Below are 17,984 nucleotides of genomic sequence, written 5' to 3' on the forward strand. Positions count from 1 at the left end.
TGTAATCCGTTCCAGGAGTCTGTTCAACTCCCGGAACCATTTAAAAACCAAGGTGCTTCCTGCAGTCAAGCGGAAGCCACGTCGGAAGTTCGGCTTCCAACAAACATCCACAAACTAGAATACTTACTTCCGAGTTTGCAGTGTTCAGGAGCCAAGCCATTCAAGAACCAAGCTACCTCTGTATTCATAGAATTATGATACTTACTTTATCAAAATATCAATGTAAAAAGTTCTAGAAATGTGAGGAATCAGGATTGTGTGCATTCCTGATATATAAGAGCACACTCTAAAAAAATTAAGAGAAGACAATCCACTTGTCATTCTGTAGATTATATTGAATGTGCATTAAAAATCTCCAACTTTACATATAAATACAAAGCAAAATTAGTCCTTAATGTTTTCCCTGTGTACCACTTTTTAACTAGCCTACTTACAAGCATACTTTAGCAATCTTTAACCACGCTGGAAGCTAGAAAGATTGAATGCTGTCTTATACCAAGTCCACACCACTGATCCATCTAGCTCAGTACTGTCAGCTATCCAGGGTTCCAGACAGGGGTCTTTCCCAGCCCTACCTGGAGACACCAAGGGTTGAGCTATGATTGTCAATGAGAAACATGCCCAACTGAGTTCAATGGGGCTCAATTCCAGGTAAGGGGGTAGAGACTGCATTCTTACCTAGCAGTAAATCCCATCAAAAACAACAGGACCTATATTTCTGAGCACATATTAACAGTACTGGAGCCTTAGTAAGCTCCTTGGAGGGGGGGTGGCCTGGTACTCCTTATGCTTTTCTACACAGCAATATGAGCATGTACTCCAACTCCTTTCAGCTCAAAGCAGCATGGCCAGCCGTCAGGGATAATGGGAGCTGTAGTCCAGAAGCATCAGGAGGGAGAGATGTTAGGGAGAGAAATATTTTAGATCAATTTTCTTATACATGCACCTTTGGATACCCTTTTGATCATAAACTTTTCACACAATTAAAACTGCTGTCTAGCATGTGTACATTAAAGGCCAGGATGGGGTTCATAATGTAATTTGGAAGCATCCAAAACACATAATACATAAAATCCCCTTATGTTAAACTGCTTTCTTTTTATGATTTTTGGATTTGTATCCAAAGTGATATCTAAGAGAATGTTATGTAAAAAGGGCAAAATAAATAAGGGGTGGGTTAAGATGCCTTGTCAGAGAAATGCCATCAGGAGTGTTGAAAGGATGTACAAAATAAGCCATGCAAAAATATCTACTTCATTTTCCCCAGTAAGTGGGAAAGAGTTGCAGGCACACTTTAAACAGGAAACCCCAAGCATAAGCAGCTGGGTAATCCAAGCAACAGATCAAGGATGGGCTGAGTATAGAAACACTGTACACAAGCAGGTCACCAGCTAATGTTCATGTAGGACCATGTAGTGTCTGCTGATTACTGATGGGCCTTGTTCTTATTCCGCAAGATCCTTCTTATGTTCCTAAACAAAAGGGCAAACTGAAGATCACATAAGCTACATTTGCTATACCTTAACTCAGGGTGGTCCAACTTTTCACATTAAGTGGGCCACAAGAGTACTTCACCATGGAACGTATGGGCCACACACTGCCTTGTCACACAAGGATGGGGAGCAAAGCCAAAATTTGCTGCCCTCGTTCCAGCCCTGTCTTCCCAAAGCCAGGTAAGCAAGGGGCCAGGCTTTGAGAAAGAGGCGGCAGGCTCAGGCAGGATCCTAGGGCCCTTCCTACACCTTCCCCAAGCTGGAAAAATGCTAACTAAGCTTTGAGAAGGAGGTGGAAGAACTATAGGACCCTGTCAGAGTCCTTATGCCTTCCCAAAGCCTAGCACCTTGCTTACTCAACTTTGGGAAGGCAGCGCAAAGACTGGGGTGGGGAGTCAAATGTTGCTGAGGGCTGCCAAAAAAGGCTATGAGGGGCACGCATGGTGCTTGGGCCACGCATTGGACCACCTTGCCTTAACTGCAAAAAAAGAAAAAGAAAAAAAGAAATAGAGTTTGCGGGTGAAGCATTGATGTTCTGGTAAAATAACAGACCATGCAAGGCTTAAGTCAGCTCACTACTGCAACAGAAGCTTTTCCAAACAACATGTTTAAATAACTGTGTTTTCCACTATGCCAGTGCCCACTTAGTCCAAGTTTATTATATGCATCTATGGACCAGGTTCCACGAAAGTCATGGAAGCTGACAGCTGTCATCAGGTATACTCTACATGCATCTTGAAATAATTAGTTGGAGATTTTATTTATATATATATATATTCCTTCAACTCTCAGTAGACCAAGCGGTAAACAAATTCAATTAATTATAATAAACTTGTCAGAAGAAAACATTTTTTAGTTCTAACGCTGGAACTGAAATTCTTCTCTTTAAGAATTGAGGGGGAAATCAGAGTAACAACAAAATCAGCCATTGCCACCCCAACACTATTTGTCCCACGAAAGCATTAAGACCTAGCTTCTATGAAGCTTGTCTTGCACCCCTACCACCACCAGCAGAATAGTAGCCAAATCAAGTGCAAAGCAGGTAAAACTTATGCTATCATCTTCCTGCTTTGCCTGCTACAACTCCCCCGAAAGGAGGAGTGATGCCAGACCATCCCTGGAGGACAATGGACCCACACACCATGGACTTGTGACAGCTGACTTGAAAGCAGACTTTTGGGTAGGGTGGTTAAAAAAGAGAGTGGGAGAATAGTTATCTAATTAGTGGTGGGAATCTTCTTTGTTTATTATTAGTGTGTAGTTATAGTTAATGCCTTTCATGTATTGTTTTTGTTTTTACATGTTATGTTAGGTGATATATTGATGAATTTGTATGACAGCCCGCCCCTCCCCATCTTTCCTTATGGTATTAAGCATGTGTGCATAATGTATTGCTGTAAGTTGCTTGGAGACCTCTGGATGACAAACAACTATTAAGTTTAATTAATATGAACCAGATGACATTATGATGTAAGTTATTAAATCAAAATTCTATTCAGAGTTACTGAAATTAATTGGAGATGTCTAAGAAAAACACTGCAATGAAGAACACTGAAATCAACTGATCTGCAGTGACATTTTAGAACCTCTCAGCCCTGTAATACTGTTAATTCACAAAGTGTGTGTTGCGAGACAGGTTGAAATGAATCTCAAAATATGCTGCTGCTCAGTGGTATGCATATGCATATGGCCAGAGCAAGATGCCCTGTGCAACGCCCATTCTCTCCCCACTCCAAGTATTAAGAACAGCACTATCATTTTGAAGTTGCACCATGAGCAGCTCAAAGTTATGAGGGAATACTGCTGTAACTTGAGTTTGGGCACTGGCCAGTATGGAATTTATGTAAGAGGCCCAACAAAATGTCTAGCCAATCTGACCAGAAATAGTTGGCAGATGTGTAGTTAAAAGTAACTGTACAGTTAGTCCCTTACATGTATGATAGCTGTGACACATAATGGATAAGAAATCTCCCACATATAAAACACCCACCACTGACCCAACCTTATGTAAAGCTATCATTTTCAACTGCATTTACTCGGGTGTTGGTGTCTCTTGTGGTGGGGGAAGGAACCCTGGGCAACAGGGATGGAGCAGGCCAGGCGGGTTGTGCCGCGGTGACTGCTACTACTGTGGGCCACAGTGGCGGTGTTGTTAGTGGCTCTGGGCCTTGTTGCTGCTGGTGAAGGAATTCAAGAGGAGCCTTTTGAATTAAAGTCAGCCTTGCCTTCTGAGGAACAGGTGAAAGAGCATTCAACTGGAACCCATGTGGTAGCAGGTCAGATCTTCATTGACTCTGATGAACCAGTCTCACATTGAAGATGGAGAGTGTTTCAGAAGCCAAGAGGAAAAGGAAAGAACTTTGGAGGAGTTAAATTCTCTAGAACTGTCATCCCTATTAAGGAAGGATTTGGAAGGGGTAAAAGCACAAAAAGCAGTTTTCACAGCCATTGGAGGAACTGCAGATGGTGAGCGATGCTACTTCCCCTTTATTTTTCTGGAGAAGGAATACTCAGAATGTACTGCAGATGGGAGGGAAGATGGTAGACTCTGATGTGCAAAAACCTACAATGACAAGGCTTATCAAAAGTGGGACTTCTGTGAAACTGAAGAAGAGTCTAATAGGAGAAGACAAATGCAAGAGGCAGAGGATGTTTACCAGACTGGAATGAAAATCCTTAATGAAAGCAGTAGAAAGGTCCCAAAGAAGCCTATCAGTATCTTATGAGAGAGCTGACATGAATCATACCACTCAACCTTCAAAGCTATCAATTTAAACTACAAACACACACACACACACACACACACACACACACACAGAGAGAGAGAGAGAGAGAGAGAGAGAGAAATGGATGACAGAAGATTTAAACTTTTGGGGAAAACTAGATGCCTAGGGCTTTTGTTTTCTCTAAAATGTTTTACGATATAAAATCATTACTCACTTTTCTATCAAGTGATCTATGCTAAATTTCTCATCAGAATAAAACTGCAAAAGACATGAGGTTTCCTTGAATGAAAGTACGGTACAGCCAAGAACAATGCTTCTACAATGCTATCAATTTTGGCTGCCTCAAAAAAATTAAGAGCAACTGTCCTAAGGCGGCAATGCAAAGCGGAACTGCTAGCCCAACTAGGCCGGCCCACCTCCACTTACCATCACCCTGCCCACCTTGCTTGGTATTGGCCCATGATTTGGCAACTGGAGGTGCTTCTTGAGGAGCAGGAACTGCAGGCTTTGGCTGGGTCTGTGGCACTTCTGGCGGTCTGAAACCGTAAGAAATGTGAAGAAGCAATCCTGTTAGCACAAATGTTTTAGTAGGGGTTGAAAGAGGATGTTACTTATAGAAGACAGAGAATTCAGACTCTTGAATCATTAAATAAAGTGTTTGCCATGGATCTTCCAAAGTGCTCTTGTGGCATATACCAAAACTTTATACCACTATTCTTAATGAGAATTTACAGTATGACCTTTAACTTACTTTTCTTCCTCATGTTGCTCTTGTTTAGAAGCCCATCCTGTGCCATCCTTAGGCACAATGTTTATATTAGGATCATTGCCTTTGTTTTCTGCTTTAAGACTGGGGAGATTAGCAGGAGGGGGCATCCTTCGTGAAATGGCAACTTTTCCAAGACTCTGTAATCCATGGCGTGTTGTAACTGCATCAAGAAAAGACATTTTAAACTGCTGACTCTGTCACAGAAATGTACAGATTTATCAAAGAAATATGATTCTAAGTAGAACTTGGAAGATCTGCAAATCCATTGCTCCTAGGTCCCAAGTTAGGATTGCTTTGGTATTTATTCTACGTATACCCTGTCCTTCTATTGAGACAAATATGACTTCCATTGTTTCCATAAAATGGGTGCCTCTCATATCTCAACCAGGATGCTGTTCCACAGGAGAGGATGCATCAATAGAAAAAACAAGGGCTCAGGCCAAAATATAAAAACACAATATGTAGCAAACAAAGTATAATGAATGTATTCGTCACAATGTACCCGTTATTACAAGGCATACAAGCGGTACTCCAACACAAGCGGTACTCCAAAAACATCGAAGTGAATACAGAGTTACAATTAATGATGTATTTTCTTATCTCCAATGCAAAGAAATTATTGAAAGTGATGGAGCAGCTGTAGTAATCAGGACTGCAGCCTGGTGATCCCAGTTTCGAAGCGAACTGGCTCTAGCCAGTATACAGCAGAAGCCTCAACTTGTACCTGGTGTGGGACTTTGAAGGAGTTTTTCTCCACTTGTATTGGAGTACCACTTTGTATGTATCGTATGCCTTGTAATAGCGAGTGCATTGTGACGAATATATTCGTTGTACTTTGTTACATATTGTGTTTTTATATTTTGGCCTGAATCAGTTTTTTCTATTGGTGCATGCTTTCACACGTGGGTTCCTTCATTTTGTTCCACAGGAGAGGGGCAGCCACACTGAAGACCCTGCTCTGAACGACTGTGGAGTGGGGCTTCTGATATTTTAGATGTGATTCCTGCCTTTTAGCTGTAATTCCTGAACTTCAGGTGGTTGGACGAGATAACCCTTCGGGCTGCTCCCATCTCTACAATTCTATGGTTCTATTTAAAAAGGTTCAAGCACACTAACAGCCTAATAAAAAGATAAAATTCAAAATGCACAAAACAATCATAGATGGCAGACAACAAGTTAAGGATAAAATGCTAGGGAAGTTTGAAACAAGTACATTACTTAGTAGGCAAAATGCCTGCCAAAAGAGAAATATCTCAGCTCACAGAAGGCCTAAAGAAAGAATGCAAGATAGGCCTCCCTCAATAGTGTGTTCAACAGTAGTAGACTAAACACATTATTTAGATTTATTTATTTGTTAAATTCATATCCTGCCTTCCTCCTCAAAGGGCACCCAGGACCCTCCAGAGCAGATCTGGAGAGCATGGGAGGGACTGGAGGGGGAGAGAATCAGCAGTCCTCTTGCGCAAGTGGGTGGACATCATTGATATAACTCAAAATGGTAGCCAACTATAAACAGCTTATTAAATTTAGATGAGATACTTTAATAATGCAAACAAAGCTATCAGCAATGAGTATTTCTCAAACAGTAGCAGCTCATATTACTTTACATACCTGTAGCTTTCTGTGTTTCCAGAGTCTTTCCTTTATAAGTATTAAACAGACTAAGTGTTGCATACTTGGTTTTTCCATCCTTTGCTTTTGTGTTCTGTCCTGACTTTTCAGACATTTCAGTTCATTGAGCTAGAGCCTCCTTGCTCACCCCCTCAAAATGAAAGGAAAACTCATTAGACAGTAAATCAATAGACATGTTAACCAGTGAAAGTGACATGGCTTATTTGAGAAAAGAGGCATTCAGAAAGAAAGGTGCTGCTGCAAATGTCCCATGATGACATAGTTGTAGCTCTGCCTATTGTGTATTACAATGGATAATGTAACAGGATGGGCTCTCCTACCAGAGTACAGGAATACTTGGCTCAAGATACTGCCACAGCACAGGCAGTGGTCAGATGAAGAAGAAGAAGAGGAGTTTGGATTTGATATCCCGCTTTATCACTACCCAAAGGAGTCTCAAAGCAACTTCAGAGAAGTGTGACTGGCCCAAGGTCACCCAGCAGCTGCATGTGGAGGAGTGGAGACGCGAACCCAGTTCCCTAGATTACGAGACTACTGCTCTTAACCACTACACCACACTGGCGTTACAGATGAACTGCAACACTGCATTGAAACAATGCTGCCGAAAGAACATGCATTCATCATTAAAACAATTTCACAATCCATGATATTGGTTTTCCAGAAAATTTAGAACTAACTTTTTTTGTTCTGATTTCCCCCGAAAATTAGTTAGGATGTTAACATATTTAGTAAATTAAACTAAATCCAAAAAGTATGTCAGGTTAATTTTCCATGTTGTGTTTCCCCAACAGTTAAAGGTATTTGATCTGAAGTATCTGAAAAGAAAAACAATTCAGTAAAACACTTTATGTGATTTAAATGTTATATTTAAATTGGGGTGGGAAGCTCTGGCTCTCCACTGCCATGGACCAAATGTGAGAGATGAATTGGGACAGCCACCTATCACTTGACAATGACATCAGTTGACCCCTTTTTGCCTGCATGTACAGGCAAATGAATGCACAGCCTGCAAAACTTTCAGCTGACTGTTGGGTCTCATGGAGCCCAAAGCAAAGTACTCCACATGACCAGAAAATCAGCTGATAAGTTAGATCCTGTGGAACCCCTTTGCACAGGGTTTTGCAGGTGCTGCCAATAAGCTTGAAAAACTCCCTACAGTTGAGCCATGTCTTTATCTGCCCCACATCTGACTTGTGGGCCAAATGGAGGCCTGGTAGGCATGTTAAAGAAACTGATCATCAGTGGGAAAATTAAGGGAACTGATCATTCCTCGGGTATATTATACATGCCCTGTAGTCAAACGAATATGCAAGTTCCATGGACACAACTGAAACACCAATGTGTTGCTGAGGAAATATGGCATGTTTCCTGTTGCAGTTTATCTTCCACCAAAAACTACCACTACACAAATCTCATCTGCACAAGATCATATGGCTTGCTGCTCAGATGTACTAATGCTAACAACAGAGTCATCCCAAACTGCATTCTTAGCTAAGATCATGTCATGTTACATTTTCCACTGAATCGCTCTAGTTCTATAATTTTTTGAAGAGTAATATTAAATAAAGGAAATAGCAAACCTTATGGCTAGAAAGGCAAATATAAAATCAAAGCTGTAATTGCTGATCCCTAGGAAGTCAATATATTTATGCAAACAACTCTACAGGTATGCAAAACTTATAATGAAAGAGAAATGTATTCTATGAATTATGATACCTTAAAATATTTAAAGGCATTTTAAAATAATTTAACTCTTTGAGTAACATCACATACTTTGCTGATGTAGTAAAAAATTGTGTTCTGTTATTTTTGACTACTGAGAAAATCTTCTATTCTGTATAAATATTTGAAAAGTTAACACCTCGTAACAATACTTTTAAAAGTTTTGTTTACTAAATATAAATTAAGCATACTAAATCAGAACTCTGTTAACTTAAGGGAGTCAAAAATTTACTAGAAAAAATCCAATTCAAAGTTTCTAAAACCCGCCCCCCCAAAAAACCCTTTACATCACTTGCTGAAATATTGCTTCCATATTCTTTTGTTTTCTACAACATTTTTCTCAGTAAACCATCACATACATCTATAGACTGTGCAGCCTATATGTAATCAATCAAACAGGATTTTCACTTTTTGTAACACAATTATGCTCCAAGTACCGTATAATCACATTTTACGTTGCGGTTTGCTGGCAGTAGTATTCGCTCACAAGCAATCTAGCCACCACATTCTATACTAGCTGCATATGACACCTGTGATGTTGTGAAGGTCCAAAAAATAAAGCAAAAAAAAAAGCGCCCCCCCTTCTGATTCCAATAATGCAAAAAAGGCCACAGCTGTATATGGTATGCAGAGTCAACTGTTACATGGTTTCAAGTGGTATGTAATCACAAACTAAAGAGGAGATGTAACAGTTCTGATTACAAATGGCATATGTCAGCATCTGCTGAATCATTCATACTCTCATCAAAGCATAGGAAAATGAAAGAAATAGGTTTCCACATCTGCCAGTATGCCTGGCTTGAGGTCAAGAAGTTTACGGGATGATTGTTACTAGGTAAAAATGTATTTTTTAAACCAGCCAGGGGAATCCAGTTACTGACAGCTCAACACATTAACATTTCCAGTTTTAAAAAATGTTCTATCAATATACAGTCGTACCTTGGTTCTTGAACACAATGCGTTCCGGGAGTCTGTTAGACTCTTGGAACCATTCGAAAACCAAGGCATGGCTTCCGATTGGCTGCAGGAGTGTCCTGCAGCCAACTGGAAGCTGCGCTGGATATTCAAAAACCAGAACACTCACTTCTGGGTTTCGATTGCTCTGGACCGATTTGTTTGGGAGCCAAGATGTTTGAGATCCAAGGCATGACTGTATACCACACTGCAATCAATTACAGTTCGTTCTCTTGTCTTTCGGGCAGTTCAGAAAACAAAGTAGAAAGACAACACAGCCAGTAAACCTTGGTGCATTTGCCAGACCGATGACGGATGTGGAATTCTGTTCTCTATCCTAAAGGAAGGGAAGAGCTAGCAACCTCATGGCATTCCCTGGCTAAGGAATAGTAAGGCTAGCAGTGCCTACTTGTTCATCTCTTCCACTAGCAGAAGGTGGGGAACTGAGATTGGAAATTTCCTTTTTAGATAAACTACGGTTTGTTGGGTTCGGACAACATGACATGGTAAATAGAAATTTCTCTTAAATAATAACTAGATACCGTATTTTTCGCTCTATAACACGCACCCGACCATAACACGCACCTAGTTTTTAGAGGAGGAAAATCCGTAGGCATGCCACCCGTAGGCATTCCCTCCATAACACGCACAGACATTTCCCCTTACTTTTTAGGAGGAAAAAAGTGAGTGTCATGGTGCAAAAAATACGGTAAACAATAAATCATTTGGATATAAATTATGTAGCTGATTGACTCCAGCTATAAAAGCGGAGGCTGCTGAACAGGCTCTTGGACTGGGGGTATTGTTTGGAGGGGTGTTTGGCTGTTATTGATATTATTTTCTATCTTTATACAGTCAAGCCCTGGCTTTCGAACGTCACAGCTGCTGAACGTTTCAGAAGCCGAACGCTGAAAACCCTGAAGTGAATGCTTCCATTTTCGAACACGCCTCGGAAGTCAAACAGCTTCTACAGTGCATTTTTCCATTTTCACCATTCACTTTGCTGTCAGCCCTTTGATTTTCTGTTTTCAAACGTTCCGCAAGTCGAACAGATTTCCAGAACTGATTACATTCGAAAACCAAGGTTCCACTATATTTAGAAATATGTGGAAAGTGTTCAATTTTGTTGTGTACTTTTTGTTGTGTTTCATTTGTGTACGGCTTTATTGTAATTATGCAAACCTTTTCCTGTAAATAAAATACTGATAAAATAAAACGCTGATAAAATACAGCAATCAGATCTTATTCCTATTGGTCATTGGAATTTCATTTTTGTTTGCCACTTTCTTTTGTGATGGTGGCTACACCATGGCAGAGTGAAGCAACATCGGAAATTTGTCAAAACTGTGCTGTGTGCAGGTTCCTATAATCCCATGCTTGGCCTCAGAAACTGTGAGAGCTGCTGGCCAGACTAACCCTATATGAGGATATTTTAAAGACATTCTCTCCAGAGTTTGAAAATAGGCAGGTACATTTTGCAGGCCACTTGCAACCAAGTGAAGATGTCTGGGAGCCAAGGTGGTGCCTGACATCTCCATCTGGAGGTGCATGCATGGGGATTACTGTATCCCTGGATAAAGTGACTTTTCTTCTTTAAGTTCTCAGAATTCTTAGCATAGCTCAATGTTATCATCTGAACTACCCAAATGTTTAACTGATAATCTATCACAATCAGTCCATCATTTGAAAAATAAGACTTGCCCCAAAAAGGGAACTAGACATTCCGTTTGGGAGACTGTAACTTTGGTTTCAGGAGCCATTTGACCCCTAGCTTGTATATCTGAGTCTCTAACACTGATTCCCTCTAGAGGTAAAAAAAGAAAATATGCAAAATGTGACATCGTAATAATATGTGACAAAGATGTAGGCTTTTGATGTAAGAATGAAATAACAGTATTAATAATGATACTCTTATGTAGTTATGAATTAACATGGCTTCTGGTCAGATGCACAACATTGTTTCGTAAAAATATGAATAATATGAATGAATAAGTCCATTTAAAGCTATCATTTGAGATGGTTTCCTTTCCTAATGATTTAAATCAGGCACCTCCAACTCCCAAGAGACTGTGATCTACTCCCAGTATAAAAAAACTGGCAGTGATCTACCCATTGTCATTGGAGGGAGGTGGAGTGTGGGTGGAAGGGAAGGATTGCCCAAAGTTGGGGGATTGCTATGGGGAGGATTGCCTAGAGGACTTGGGAGCTAGGGGCACTGTTATGCAGTGGTTCCACTCCTTCCCCCTGGGCCGTGTCCAGGGTGTGGTGTTGGAGGAGTGTTCAGACCTATGGGCTCTCACTTGTGGGGTGCTTCAGGGCTCTATCCTCACCCTCATGCTTTTCAACATCTTTATGAAGCCTTTGTGATAGATCACCAAGAGGTTTGGGCTGGGTGTTCACCAGTATGCGGATGAAACCCAGCACTACCTCTCCTTTAAATTGGAACCAGTGAAGGCAGTGAAGGTCCTGTGTGAGTGTCTGGTGGTGGTTGGAGGATGGATGGCTGCTAATAGATTGAGGTTGAATCCTGACAAGACAGAAGTACAGTGGTACCTCTGGTTAAGAACTTAATTCTGGAGGTCTGTTCTTAACCTGAAACATTTCTTAACCTGAGGTACCACTTTAGCTAATGGGGCCTCCCGCTGCCGCAGCACAATTTCTGTTCTCATCCTGAAGCAAAGTTCTTAACCTGAGGTACTATTTCTGGGTTAGTGGAGTCTGTAACCTGAAGCGTCTGTAACCCAAGGAACCACTGTTCTGTTATAGGGGGACAGGGGGTGGACAGGTGTGGACTCCCTGGTCTTGAATGGGTAACTGTGCCCCTGAAGGACCAGGTGTGCAGCTTGCGAGTCATTTTGGACTCGTCCATGGAGGCACATGTCAATTCTGTGTCCAGGGCAGCTACCAGCTTCATCTGATACGCCAGCTGAGACCCTACCTGCCCATGCACTGTCATGCCAGAGTGGTGCATGCTCTGGTTATTTCCCGCTAGGACTACTAAAATGCGCTCTCTGTGGGGCTACCTTTGAAGGTGACTTGGAAACTACAATTAATCCAGAATGTGGCAGGAAGACTGGTGACTGGGAGCAGCCGCTGGGACCATATAACACTGCTCTTAAGGGATCTACATTGTCTCCCAGTTGGTGCTGACTTTTAAAGCCCTAAACCATGGGTAGGCAAACTAAGGGCCGAGGCCTGGATCCAGCCCAATCACCTTCTAAATCTGGCCCATGGATGGTCTGGGAATCAGCGTGTTTTTACATGAGTAGAATGTGTGATTTAAAATGCATCTCTGGGTTATTTGTGAGGCATAGGAATTTGTTCATCCCCCCCACAATATAGTCCGGCCCCCCACAAGGTCTGAGGGACAGTGGACTGGCCCCCTGCTGAAAAAGTTTGCTGACCCCTGCCCTAAACGGCTTTGGCCCTATATATCAAAAGGAGCATCTCCACCACCATTATTCTGCCCGGGCACTGAGAGCCTTCTGGTCGTTCCCTCACTGCGAGAAGTGAGGTTACAGGGAACCAGGCAGAGGGACTTCTCAATAGTTGCACCCACCCTGTGGAACCACCTCCCATCATATGTCAAGGAAATAAACAACTATTTGACTTTTAGAAGACACCTGAAGGCAGTCCTGTTTAGGGAAGTTTTAAATGTTTGATGTTTTATCTGCTGGGCAGCTGCCCAGAGTGGATTGGGCAACCCAGTTAGATGAGATGGGTGGCATACAAATAATAAAATTGATGTTGTTGATGTTGCTAATGCTAAGACAGAAGTGTCCTTGCAATTGTCTGAAACCTGTACTGCTGATAAGAAGCTGGGTGAGATGAAAGCATTTGGCAAAGACACCAAGGAAATAAGAAGAATCCTCATACAGTAGTGACTCCACTCTAGGGTAAACTTCTTCTACCAAGCTGACAGTAATCAGCAGAACTCAAAATGATAGATTCAGAATGGAAATACAGCAGTAAGAAGTAAACAAAAATTCTCGTCAAGCACCAAGCATTAGGCAGTTGAAGCCAGAAAAGTTAAAAATACCAAAGTATATTCATACATCCCACAGTAGAAATTTACAGTGGTACCTTGGCTTAAAAACTTAATTCGTTTCGGCGGTCCATTCTTAACCTGAAACTGTTCTTAACCTGAAGTACCACTTTAGATAATGGGGCCTCCCGCTACTGCCGGAGCACGATTTCTGTTCTCATCCGGAAGCAAAGTTCTTAACCCGAGGTACTATTTCTGAGTTAGCAGAGTCTGTAACCTGAAGCGTATGTAACCCGAGGTACCACTGTATAGGTAAAGAAATAAGAAATGGCTGTGATCTTACTTTAAAAATTTCAGAATTTGACTTAAAAGTAGGACCAGAATTCCACATTTTGCTTTTCATACATGCCATGACACTGCCCTCTGGTATGCAACAGGCAACTTTGGAACTGCACATCCTGTAGAACTCTATCAGTTATATTTTTAAACCAAAAAGTTGTATTGAAAAATATGTCTAGCCCATCTTGCAGTGTTAAAATCTCAGATATATAAGCTAGGCACCAAATGGCTCCTTAAGTCAGGTTAGTCACCAAAGCAGAATGCCTAGTTGCCATTTTTGGGCCAGACAGCTCAAAAGTCGTATTTTTCAATATGACTTTTTGGTTCCTGAAATTCATCTTGAGTGTGCAGATAAAATACAATGGATAGTGTGTGAAAACAGGCAAGGATCCTCAGGCATGCACCTTTAGATGGTGGAAACGTCAGGCGCCATCCTGGTGCCCGGCCATCTTCACATGGTCACAAGTGGCCAATAGTCAGGTGCAAAATGCACTTGGCAGGTTTTGAATGCTGGAGTTCCCTCCTATAGAAGCTTGCTTGCTTTCTATGGTGAGTGTAAATGAGGAATGGGGCACTTGGTTGCTTCTCCACCAGTCCACTCACCTTCTCCCGAGCAGGAAAGGTGGCAGAGGCCTTATTGGAAACTGCATAGATGAGACCCCCTAGACTGATGAAGGGAATTATTTCTAGCTCCAAACTAGGTAGTGGAGAGAGGATCCAAGGATTGTCCTGAACACAGAGGTGCAGCTTGAGGTCAGTGACAAGGGGAGTGACAGGGTCCCAATGACCACAATATCCAGCTTGGCCACCAAAGCAAGTAAAAATTTGTTGCAGGAACACCATTAGGACATATTTTAAGCTAATACAAGATGGTTTAAAGAGGCTAGGATGGTGGTTGTTTATATCAAGCAATGGCCTGTATGGGACTTATTCACTTTATCTCCCCCTCCCAAGTTTTTCCTCTTCCTCACCAATTTCATACTGATGTCATATAGACTAGGCTTAAACAGCCTTCCTCTCCTTAAACAACACCAAATGTGTGGTAGCCAAACAATGGCAATACAACCATAGTCTCTCCTAGGGAAGATGCCCCAACTTTAATATATGACAATGATTACCAATCTGCAAATGTCAACAACTAATTTGTACCAGTTCTTGTGTCTTCAAGATGCTAGAAATACTGCAAACATGTGAACCAATGAGTAAGTTTATATTTTCTCAGCACAATGACTCCAGTGAAGAACTCCATGTTTAGGAAGGCTGGTAGGAGTGTAGGTAACTGTGAATTGGAGCCCACTGAGGTCTATCCTCAGATGGCAAATAAATCACTTTTTCTTCCCCAATCAACCCCCCTTCTCACATACACTGCCATCAATCATCTCATGGTCCTGGGAGTACTTGAAGGTGCACCTTTCTCCTTTGCAGTGAAGTTGAGGGTGAAAGTGGGAGAGAGGCCTTTCTCCGCCTCTGATGGAACTCCCTTGAGTGGGAGCTCAGGCTCGCCCTTCCTTAGCCACGTTCCGGCAAATTCTGAAGGCATTCGTATTTGTCTAGGCCTCTGGAAGCGGAAGGTACTTTTAGGCATTACCGGTTTTATTGCTGACATTTTAATTACCAGATGGGGTTTTCATCAGGTTTTATAGACTGCTAGCCGCCCTGAAGAACCCTTCAGGGGGCAGGCTGGGGTGGACATTTATTAAAAAAACCAAACACCACCAGCCAGCTAAATGTATCCCCGAGGGGGCTGCTGCAAAACCTCACCCTGCCTGACGAAACGAATTAAATCGGGCGGTGGTGGTGCATCCCCAAGTAATAAAGGATCCGCAGCAGCCTAGGCCTGGATTAGTCAGGAGAAAGTTACTCATTTTTCCTCTCCCAGGGAAGGAATCTGGGGAAGAGGAGGGCGGCGAGGGGAAAGGGACGCGCCGGAAGCTTACGCGTGAAAAGGGAAAAGGGAAGCGGGGACGAAAGAATGGCGCCGGAAAGCCCTCGAAGTGGGAAAGGGCAGGATGCGAAAGAGAGGGGGAAATAAAATAAGGCCGCGGCCCCAATTCCTCCGCGCCCTTCTCCGCCCCCCCGCGCCCCCTCTCTCCGTTCCTCCGCCCCCAAGCGCAGCAGCATCTCTGCCCCCTTCAGAAGCGGGAGGAGGAGGAGGAGGCCGGAGCCGCTCCTCTTTCTCTCACTCCGGCCCGCCGCCCTCGCCTCAGGCCCCGCAACTGCCCCCTCATGCGCCGGGTGCGGGAGGGCGAAGCCTCCCACGGCCGCCGGCTTGACATGCCCCGCTCCTCCGCGGCGTCGCCCTCCGTCCCCGCGCTCCCTCCCCGCCTCCCGTTAGCCCCGCGCGGAGCCGCCTCAGGCGCGCACTCACCGAGGCCGAAGCAAGCGCCTGGCGTCGCCTCCACACACAGCGGGGCCAAGATGGCGGGCGGGTAGCCAAGCCGGCGGCGCCTCGCGAGCGTCTGACCTCACCGCGCACGCACGCACGCACGCGGCCAGCCCCACGTGACCCTGGGGCTTCGGCGCTCTGGCCGCCGCCTGCCTTCCCTCGCCGACGCCAGAGCTGGGAGTGCGGCGGCGCCACCTACGGGGCGCCTCGGGAACGGCAGCGGGGCTGTGCTGCCGCGCGCCTCTAAACAGGAGGGCTGAGTTTAGTTCTCAGGGTTGGGACAAGGCGGATCCAAGAGGTTTCCATCACTTTGTGGACCTCTCAGCTGCACCTGAGGCAGCTTGAAAAGTAAGGGCAAGGAGGTGGTGCTGGATATGGGTCATGAGGAGTGAGGGAGAAAGAATACAGAAGAAGATCTATTGGAAAACAGAAGAAATTAGTTACTTCCTGCCTTCCCCTGCTCCCTGGCTGTTGAGGAGAAGAGTGTCAGAGCAGTATGTGTGGTGTTCACACATGGCAAAGGGCATGCTGTCCGGGCACATGAGAGCTGGTTGTGTTATAAGAATGCCAAGGTGTCATAAATGAAATGAATGTTCATAAGTGCACATACATAAGTACATCCTGAAGCCATCATGACTCTCCATAGACCTCAAATGAATAGGGGAGATCTGGGACAATGGATTCAAGAACTAAGGTATTTACTATTTCAAAAGAATGACCCAGACAGACCAGGATAAGGTGATCAGCAAGCATTATCAGGTATCTTGACAGGCAGGAGGGAAGCCACCCTTTCACATTTCTGTTGTAGACCTCCTCTTTCTGTGATGCTGGTATGATGCTTGTAAGGTGGCCTTTGGTGGGGGGTGGGTTGGGCAATTTCTTACATACTTTTTCTGGGTCCTCACCTCCATGCAAGACGGGAAGGGGGAAGGACTCTGTTGCAACAGAAAAATAAAGACTTTGACTGGTTCCTGCCTCCATGAATTCTTCTCTGACCAATAATGGACCTAAGGGACACGGAGTCCCTTGATGGGGAGTTGGGCTGTAAAAGCCAAATTTTCCTTATCAGTTTCTGCAGTTATATATAACAAGATGTGTACCCTCACTCTTGCTTACTTGTGTGGTGTGGAGTGATCTGGGATGTGGTTTGGTGTTGAGTGTTTGATATGGTGAGGGTTCTACATGGAGACGTGTTAGCAACATGCTCAAGCTCCTAGGAGTGCTATGATGCTGTGTCCTAGTGCCTCCTTTATGTCCTGTGCCCTTTCTTCATAACTTCCCATCACAAGTTTCCACTTGTGATCTCTAGATGTGCATGAGAGATATGAACCCAGACAACACACCCTATTTTCGGTGTTAAGTTCTTCCTGTTCTTTATAGACTCTGGGTGCGAGTGTGCTTTGTTAAGGTTTTGAGTTACAACATATCCTATGCTCTGTCACAGTGGCATGAGAGGGATGAATGTCAGGGTAGGGACACCTGTTATATATTTATATATTTATTGCAGTCTGCAGAAAGCATAAAATGGTCCAGAGGAATTCTCCAAATTATGGACCCCAAATACAAAATTCAAGACACTTTTATAACATTCTCTTTACGTGATTAGCTCGTGAACGATCTTTTCCAAGGACAGCGGCATAGCAACCCCCACTGGCGTCTGGGGAGGACCAGCATTTTGGGGAACACCCAGTGGCTTTGCCCCTGTGCAGCACCCAAGAAGCCCAACAACCACCGTGCAGCCTGCCCTTGCCTAGCTGCATGGACAGCTGGTGAACACCTCGTGCTTACTTTTCACTGGTCTACAAAAATGTGCTTCTACCTATTATACACTATTATAACACATAATTTTAAAATGAAGTTATAAATCCATCCATTCTTCTGTCTCCTGCAAAGTGTTGCATTTTGGGTAGTCTGTTATATGAAGCGGTCAGTCTGAGTGATTGTTCTTTGGAACATTAGTCTCTTCAAGGCCACTTTG

At 43.4% G+C, this 17,984-nt stretch overlaps 1 protein-coding gene across 13 annotated transcripts in view; it reads right to left on the reverse strand.

Annotated features, from left to right (window-relative positions):
• Positions 1-16,095, reverse strand: part of PRRC2C (proline rich coiled-coil 2C) — a 77,729-nt gene extending 61,634 nt beyond the window's left edge. For 12 of the 13 annotated variants that reach the window (XM_081195618.1, XM_081195626.1, XM_081195625.1 and 9 more), the window contains exons 1-4: positions 15,989-16,095; positions 6,600-6,750; positions 4,971-5,148; positions 4,646-4,755 (exon numbers count right to left, since the gene is read on the reverse strand). In XM_081195618.1, coding sequence (XP_081051744.1) covers positions 4,646-4,755; positions 4,971-5,148; positions 6,600-6,714 — 403 coding nt within the window. In that variant the 5' untranslated portion in view covers positions 6,715-6,750; positions 15,989-16,095. The remainder of the gene's footprint in view (positions 1-4,645; positions 4,756-4,970; positions 5,149-6,599; positions 6,751-15,988) is intronic. The other variant, XM_081195620.1, reaches the window with a different exon arrangement.
• Between the last annotated feature and the right edge of the window lie 1,889 nt (positions 16,096-17,984).

This window comes from Podarcis bocagei (genome assembly GCF_964188305.1).
Source record: "Podarcis bocagei genome assembly, chromosome: 5".
In the NCBI taxonomy this organism is placed as follows: Eukaryota; Metazoa; Chordata; class Lepidosauria; order Squamata; family Lacertidae; genus Podarcis; species Podarcis bocagei.